General features: G+C 35.0%; 1 protein-coding gene across 3 annotated transcripts; it reads right to left on the bottom strand.

The window, feature by feature from the left end:
• On the bottom strand, positions 1-2723 carry LOC112500094 (DNA repair protein XRCC2 homolog). 3 transcript variants are annotated; one of them, XR_003067318.1, is made up of 3 exons: positions 2654-2723; positions 581-1825; positions 8-45 (listed from the first exon to the last, which is right to left on the bottom strand). XR_003067318.1 is itself a non-coding variant. In XM_025103382.1 (2 exons), exon 2 carries the CDS (start codon positions 1775-1777, stop codon positions 800-802), a length of 978 nt encoding a protein of 325 aa, XP_024959150.1. In that variant the 5' UTR covers positions 1778-1825; positions 2654-2723; the 3' UTR covers positions 1-799. The 3 variants fall into 3 exon arrangements, 2 of the variants coding, with proteins under 2 accessions (XP_024959150.1, XP_024959151.1); XM_025103382.1 differs by having other exon boundaries at positions 1-1825; XM_025103383.1 differs by lacking the exon at positions 2654-2723 and adding an exon at positions 2376-2626 and having other exon boundaries at positions 1-1825.
• Positions 2724-9081: the final 6358 nt, after the last annotated feature.

Below are 9081 nucleotides of genomic sequence, written 5' to 3'. Positions count from 1 at the left end.
AAAATAGCTTTCAATCTTGGTGCAAGTAACAGATGATTCCTTTTTCTGTTAACAGAAACCCACACATCACATCCTCTTAACACTTTTTTATGGTCCATGGATTACAGTTCCCCAGCCAATTGTTAAGATCGAAACATGAACAATATCCTCAGCAATCAGCATAATTAGAGGTAATAGGAACATTTCTTGAATCTTGTCTCTATAATAAAGGACTTGAGATTTGTTTCGTGGATCTGGTCAATAATCACGCACAAATGATGTTCAAAAATCTTCATCCTAAAACCTATATATTTGACAGTCCTAAATGATGGAGTCTCATGATTCAAACTGTCTAAATCAAGTCCTAAACAGAAAATGACCATTTGATAAATATTCTGAATAACAGAGGATTACCATTTTAACTCTATTTTTGAATGAAGTATTGACGGCTTGAGAGAATTTACAATCTAAAAATATGAAGTAATGCACATTTTCAAGGACTTTTGTCCCTCCTCTAGCATTGATCTAGTTTCGACACATTTTGGTAACAAAATTCCAGTTTAAACGTTTTTACTTGTCTTTTGAAAAGAAGAGAAATTACATGGGAAATGCTTTTCATTGGCTAACTCCATCTGTTATCCACAAGAAATCTCTCTGCTTTGTGTGTCTTTCCACCACTGTTTGTCATCAGAGTTGTAAAAGAGTTCTAAGACCTCCATAAAGGTCCCCTTGGGATTTAATGTTCAGGCAGAGCCCTCTTCAGGCAAACTGTTCAATTGTCAAAAAATCAATTTCATGCCCATTTGTGGGGTTGTTATCCTCACAACGACATCAAAATTCCAGCGTCCCCAACAACAAACTCATCTGTGAGATTTAGAGCCGGCAATAACCACTCTGCCAAATAGCAAACTCGGTCCTGGAGCTTTCTTTTGTCATCCGAAGCTCTCACAAGAATTCTGTGTGTGACAAAGGACTGCCAAATTGATGGCATATACTCACGATAGGTGCCTTTTCCGATGTTCACTTCTGAAGCAACACCTGAAACCCAGCTAGAATATGAACTTTTGACTTGATATGTAACCATCTTTGTAGCTAAAACAAGCATGGGATGCAGCAGCAAGAGCTTCTTAATCTCAGGAACAACAGTTTCAAACACACTTTGAAGAGAAAAGTTTTTCCTGTTGGGGTTCCCTTGTGGCAGTGATGAGAAACCACGATTGATCCAATAAAATGCTCCAATGTTGTCGATCATAAGGACATGAACACCACTGCCATCCATGTTTCTTTCTTTCTCAAGTTTGTGATGCAATACCTTTAAAGCAGCAAGAAACTCAAAACTATCATAACATCGGGTGTATGAAAACCGTTTCATGCACTCTGTAAACAAGTCCATGTCATCATACTTGCATTGATGCTCTGGAATATGGTTAGAAACATCAAAACCCTTTTGTTTCTTTGTGATTTTGTGCAATCTATTAGCTTCAGTTATTCGTAGCTTTAGACAATGAGAAAGGCGAAAGATGTCAAGTCGACAATCCAAGTCCAAGAACAACACAGAATGTTCCAAACCTCCATATTGCACCCCATTCCAACTCTTGGGAAGAATGCAACTAACAGCCACCTGCAGCAAAATCTCAGTTTTGGCAGAAGGAGATGGGCCTACAATCTCAACAATGTTGCTGACAACAAGAGGTATCCTATGAAGGGGGTGAGGCAGAAGCAGCAATGGTCTCTCTTTAAGAACCCTTCCCAGCATTTGTTTTGCGCTCTCATCTCCATTTATCCACCGTTTAGCCATATTTAGTGTCAGTCGATCACACGGTGTTTATAAGGCAATAAATCAACCCTGTCTTGGAAAGGTGCATAAGAGTGAATGAATGCACATAAATGAACCACGTTTAGACCATTTCCCAAAAGACATCTACACTTGTAATAATGACTCACCACATTTTGCATATATGTCATTTCCGGCTATCATTATAAAGAACATTTCAGAATGGATGAATGTGGCAATGTCAGGAACCAATAATCAAAGTCCAGATATATATATATATATATATATATATATATATATATATTGGTTTGTCCTAAAAGCTTATTTAGGCTGCTAGAAACTTTAAAACATATCTTCTATTGGAAGCATCTAATTCTTTTAAGGCAGTTTGAGGCTTGGTATTTAGTAGTTAACACAGGATTTAACAAATGCTTGGAAATGGACACATGATAATTATAAGACATGAGACTAGCAATCTGATATCTTTCAATTTCCACTTTTTCCGCTGTGTTTAGATCTTTTTCTTCTTCTTCTTTTCCTTCTCTCATGATCAATCGGCATGCATACTTAAGCTTCATATAAATTTAAACGAAAGGAAATCCAGAATACTAAATTATGTTACCTTCTTCCACTTTTGAGTTTCGAATGAGTTGTTTTCTCAACTTCAAAATTCACAAAAATCCGCGTATTAGATATAGAGAAGAAGTTCAATGATTGCACTTAAAGAACTGAAACTTATTACAGCACTAATCTATGAAACTTCAACCTAAAATTCACGGGAATTTTCTCGTTTCTGCACCAAAAAACTACATCCCAATTCGAACTTCTGAATTCAGAATTTCTGCTTCTAACATCAAAACTAAAACAGTACGAAAAGATAGAGAAGAACAAGAAGGTTACCTCAGAAATAGAAACTAAACCTGAGGCTCTGCAACAACAATTGAAAGAAATCCATTAAACATACTCGGTAGACGATGAAAAGCTTTTTAGGGCGAAAATGGTTCTATTTTGAAAACCAATTTTGATCAAGGCATATTTTTGTTTTTGTACAAATTAACAATTATTTAAAATAAGAGTACACTACAAATGTGATCCCTGTTGTTTGGTAGTTTTGACACTTTTGGTCCCTACAGTTTTGAAATTCTATATTTACCATTGTGATATAAAAAAAGGACCAAATTTGGTTCCTCCATTTAACGGCTGTTAAAAGAACCCGTTAAATCAAGGATATGTTAGTTATTTTGAATTTCTATATCATTGTTATTTAATAAATAAATAAAATGTAAATTAGATTATTACAGAGACAAAAAAAATGTAATTTGCTCTAATATACACATACATAAACAAAACCCATATGACCAGGTCCTTTTGGTTTGCAGAATTGTTTTCCAAAGATTTTGATTGGAATAGATTTGAAATTATTGACGTGTTTGTTTGTAGGATTTGGAATGATGTTGGATTCCATTTATTTTATAAAAACATGTAAAAATAATTAAATTACATTTTTACTAATTGATTATTACAAAAAAAATATTTTTAACATTTTTTAAACCTTATCTTATACAATCCTATGAAATCCCGAACATTCCTTAAGGATTTCAAAATCCTATGTTTGTAAGATTTCAATTAAATTCTATGATTTGAAATCAGGATCCAATAAACCAAATATGAGATTGAAATGGATTTGAAATCCGAATCCCCCAAATCCATTTCATTTCTGCAAACTAAACAGAATCTAAAGGATTCCTCCAAATCCATTTCATTCTTGCAAACCAAACAGAAACTAAAGAATTCCTAATGGATTTCTGCTGGTTTCTAATTGCCGTATAGGATTTCTAGTTAGGAAATCGTGTTGGTTGTAAAGATTTTTCCTTTTTCATAAAAAAATTAGTTTTTGGTAATTGCTAATGTGACGTCAGTGCTTTTTGTTGATGTGACAATTAATAGTATAAAACATTATTTGACAAACATACGCTAGAGGAAAAATTGCATCAAAATGGACCAACTTTATCTTTATTCTTACTTTAGGAAATTAACTCTTAAAATTATCATTAAAGTGTCTCAAGCAAACTTTTCATTTATTTAAGGGTCTCGTTGACCTGATGACCTACTAATGATGACGTGGGTTAAGTAAACGCCAACTAATATCCAATGTCGTATTTAAATTAAAGTATAAATCTGAAAAAATGACATGACGTCAATAATCATGACATGTCACATATTTCTTGTATTTGATAATTAAAATTTCACATAATATCAATGAAAATAAATAATTATAAATTTTATTATTTCATTTTACATAATTTTAATTGAATTAACTGGTTTAATATACATGTCTTAATTTGAGTAAAAAGTTGGGATTACTACTCCTATGTTCTTCCTTATTGTTGATTTTCCCGAGTTGAAAAGCTTTCGCCTCCTTGTGACCTTCGGATAATACAACTCCATTAAGAAATCAAGGTGCTCCACAACCAATATTGAGGTTCGCCGTCGACACCAAAAAACCTCCATAGCCGATAATGCAACTCCACCGAGCAACCAAGGCCTTTCCGACTTTCCGATATAATAATCTCTCTTTGCCACAAACCTATCCATCATCATCATCATCTTCTCCTTAATATCAGTATCCATTGCTAGCATCGAAAATTTTGTGTCGAAAAGTTCATTGGATGGTCTGGATTCATCGACGTTCATGTCGCTGGGTGGCTTGAATATTGTTGGGATTTAAGGAAGCTGACTTTAGATAGTTACTGTTTGATTTAGTCAAATAATTGAATAACAATGTTCCAGAAGCTTCAGGAACTGTTATTATTTTTTATTTAATAGTCTTTAGTTCTTGTTTTTTAGCAATTCTGTTTATTCCCCTTACATGTATTTGGCTATAAAAAGCCTCCTTTGTTACCTCAATAAAACGCAATCAGCTTTGATATTTTCTACTGTTATTAATCTATTAGCTTTAACAAGTGGTATCGGAGCGACTCAAGAGACCCAGATTGCAGATCGTGAGTGGTGAGAAACAGAGCTAAGAACCAATGATAGCAGATCCTTGTCTTTATTGAAGGGTGCATCAAGTGATAACATATCATTGTGCAAGAAATTATGGCTTCTTCCTCCGGAGACAAATTAGAGAAATTTGTCCAACCTGCAATTCCCAGCTTCGGTGGTTATTATATTGGTCTATGCTAATGGAGAACTTTCTCAGAAGTAAGGAGATGTGGAGCATGATCGAGGACGGGATACCACCAACACCAGTTGCTGCACACACAAGTGATGCTCAGAAAAAGGCTGTTGATGATACCAAGTTAAAGGATATGAAGGTGAAAAAACTTTCTATTTCAAGCTATTGACAAGGAGATCCTTGAGACCATCCTTGACAAGGGATCTTCAAAACTCATTTGGGAATCCATGAAGAAGAAATATAAAGGTTCCACCAAAGTCAAAAGAGCTCAACTTCATGCCTTAAGGAGAGAGTATGAACTACTCTCCATGAAAGATGGAGAATGTGTTGATGCCTATTTAGCCAGACTATTGGTTATTGTCAACAAAATGAAAGCTAACAGTGAAGTTCTCGGGCAAGCTGCTGTGGTGTCTAAGGTTTTGAGATCTCTTTCCTCTAAATTCAATTATGTAGTATGTTCAATTGAGAAGGCCGACAACACTGATACGATGACCATTGATGAGCTTCATAGCACACGTTTGGTTCAAGAGCAACGACTACTTGGTCAATGAGAGGATGAGCAAGCATTGAAGATTGCGGAGGAAAAGAGAGGGCACTGGTCTACTTCTAGAGGAAGACGAGAATCAAGGGGTGGTTATAGAGGAAGAGGCAGGTCTATGGGAAGAGGATCGTTTAACAAAGCATTGGCGGAGTGCTACAATTGTCATCGCTTAGGCCATTACCATTATGAATGCCCTAACCATGAGAAGAAGGCTAATTATGCTGAAGATAATGATGATACTAAAGAGATGGTGTTGATGGTCCATTGTAACATCAGGAAGAAGATAACAGATCATACATGCTTTAATGTTAATGATGAGGTCTCACAAGATCAAATTTGGTTTATTGACTCTGGATGCAGTAACCATATGAGTGGAAACAAGGCTTGGTTTTGTGATCTTGATGAGGATTATAGGCACTCCGTGAAGCTTGACAACAACACAAGGATGGAAGTGATGGGAGAAGGGAATGTGAGGATACATATCAATGGTATCATACAGGTAATGACTTATGTGTACTATATTCCTGAGTTAACGAGTAACCTACTAAGTGCAGGCCATATGCAAGAAAAAGGAGTAGCAATTCTCATCCAAAAAGGAGTGTGTAAAATATTTCACCCAAGGAGGGGGCTTATTATGGAATCCAAGATGAATGCCAACCGCATGTTCATGATCGCTGCCAATGTGGTACCTACTGAGCCTACTTGCTACAAGACCACTGATGAAGATCTCACGCGCCTGTGGCATTGTCGATATGGGCATCTAAGTTACAAGGGGTTGAGAACATTACAATTTAAGGGAATGGTGGAAGGCCTACCTAGCATCAAACCTCCAGTAAAGGTGTGTCGAGACTGCGTATCCGGAAAACAACAACGTGATTCGTTTCCAAAGCAAAGCATGTGGAGAGCCACTCGAAGGTTACAACTAGTTCACTCAGACCTGTGTGGACCGATAACTCCAGAATCTTGCACCGGAAAACGGTATATTGCAACGTTTATAGATGATTTTTTAGAAAATGTTGGGTATTTTTCCTTGTTGAAAAATCACGGGTACTCCACATCTTCAAAAGATTTAAAGCCATGGTGGAGAAGGAAGCAGGTACAACCATCATGTGTCTCCGAACCGAGGGGGGAATACATTTCTTCTGAGTTCAAAGAATATTGTAGCTTAAATGAAATTAAAAGACAGTTAATTGCTGCCTACTATCCCCAACAAAATGGCGTGACGGAGAGAAAGAACCAGACCATTCTCAACCATTCTCAAGTCAAAGCTTATTTATTTTAAAACTCGTCTTGTTGAAAACGCAATTAAAATTCCAAGTCAAGTTGAATCATATGAATATACGTTGTTTTTTCATTGAACATGTTTTTATATTCATAAATCATACAATTACAATATAAACAAATTATGAAACATGATGTTTCGAACCGTTCATACCTTTTACATGATTGTGAGATAGACCGATAAAAGAATGTGAGGTCCTTCCTTTTGCATACCTCGGTGGCTCGGTCTCTCAGAGTCGCGGTAGGGAAAAATATGAACAATGTCGATTCCTGGAACATCATCATTAATCGCTTCAAATCCAAGTTCTCCAATTGGAAACTCTACAACCTCTCATAGTAGATTAATGTTGATTGAATCTATTTTGGGTAGCTTGCCTTTATACTTTTTCTACCTTTTTGAGTGTCAGACTCAAATTATCAAGTCCCTTGAGAATGCGGAACACAACTTTTTCTTGGGCGGGGCCGCGGGGGATAGGATTCTTCTCGTAAGTTGGCTTGTATAAAATATTGGGGGGGGGGGTAGGGGTTGGTAGTCTTTGGGCTTCTAATTGGGTTCTCCTAGGAAAGTGGTGGCGGCGTTTTATGCCAAGTAAGGAAGTGTTATAGGTTCGGGTCATTAGAAGAATATATGGTGATGATGGGATTAGGAGGCGTAGGGAATTCGAGTTTCAAATGGTGGCACGTTTGACTATAAGAAAAAAATATAGGATTTTTTAAATGGTGGCACCATTTAACTATAAGAAACAAATGTATAGAAGTTTTTTCAAATGTTGACACCATTTGACTAAAAAAATGACACTAACATGATTCGAATTTGGGTTTGGTGTGGAATAAAAGACTTGCAAACCAACTCTACCAACTAAAACTTGTTCTCATTGTAGTTTCAAAATACATATGATGACACGCAACAAATTAATAGTGTTGCACATTCACGAACTTAAAACATTTTACCCTTTGACGGAGAAATAATACGACAACATGTGCTACTGTATGCTCTACTGTAGGTCCGTCTATGATTCGAGGTTCGGCTTGGTGGGTGCTTGGGGTGGATTATGCATGTGTGCAGACTTAGAAAAAAATGGGATGACGATGGGAGGACACTCTCTTTTGGAGGGATAAATGGTTAGGTAATTTTCGGATTTGTGAGAGATTTCCAATGCTTTACAGGTTGGAATTTAAAAGGAGGCTTTGCTTTGCAACCGAGTGGTGAACATGGATAACGATGGTGTGGTTGTGTGAGTGGGCAAGGGAGCCTAGGGGGAGGGCAATTGGTGATCGGAATGGTGTAGTGGTCAAGATTCCAATGAATCTCCAAGCGTACTAAATGTTTCAATTTGTTTTGATCGGAATGGTGTAATGGTCAAGATTTCTATGTGTAGTTCATTTTTAGGCATGGTTTTGTCGTTTCTTTAGATTTCGGATTTTGTTTTGTTCTTTCACTTACTGGTTCTTACTTTTGACTTTGTCTTTTGATGTATTGGGTTGTTTTCTGTAGCTTACTAAAAGGTTTTACTTTTGTTTTATTGTTCTAATAAAGTTGTTGCTACCTTTAAAAAGAAAGAAATATTGACGTGTAACTTACAATTTTGTTATGTCTCCTCTACTTTTGTAGATACTAGAAGAGTACTCGCGCAATGCAGCGAAATAAATCTTTATTTTAATGTTTAGTTTTTATTATTTGTCTCTATCGATATAATACAATTTTATATGGTTTAGAGAAAACGATAATGTTTTTATTTTTGAATGAAATATAAAATTGAAGATAGTATATAAAAAAAATTGATATTAATATCAAATTAACTATTTAATAGTTCTCGTTTTTTTGATGTAACTTCTTTAATTCAAGTTTTTATTATAATTTTAATTTAGGTGTAATAACAAAGTAATTTATTTTTGGTTTAATAATATAATTTTTATTAAAGATAATAATTAAACATTCTGTTAGAAACTCAATTATTATCTTAATTATATTTTAGATTTGCTATATTTAAAATAGATGTTTATTCTCTATTTAATTATTTTTATCTGCAGTTAGTTAAACGAATTAAAAAATAAAGCTTTAATAAGTTGTACTTACTCAAAATCACTTGTAATCTTGAATTTTAAGTAATATGCATCAGTAAAACAGTACTTCATGCATAAAAATTGGGTTTTTTTTTAATAATTTTTATCAAATGATTTATCTATACTATATTATAAAACATTTGACAAAAACTCTTAAAAATCTTTTTTTATGCATGAAATACTGTTTATTAATGCATATTACTTAAAAATTCAAGATTACAAGTAAATTATGTATAAGTACAACTTATTAATGTTTGAATTCGT

Source organism: Cynara cardunculus (genome assembly GCF_001531365.2).
Source record: "Cynara cardunculus var. scolymus isolate 2C chromosome LG 17, CcrdV1, whole genome shotgun sequence".
Taxonomy (NCBI): Eukaryota; Viridiplantae; Streptophyta; class Magnoliopsida; order Asterales; family Asteraceae; genus Cynara; species Cynara cardunculus.
Note: the sequence above shows the minus strand (reverse complement) of the source record. Positions and strands in the feature narration are given on the sequence as shown.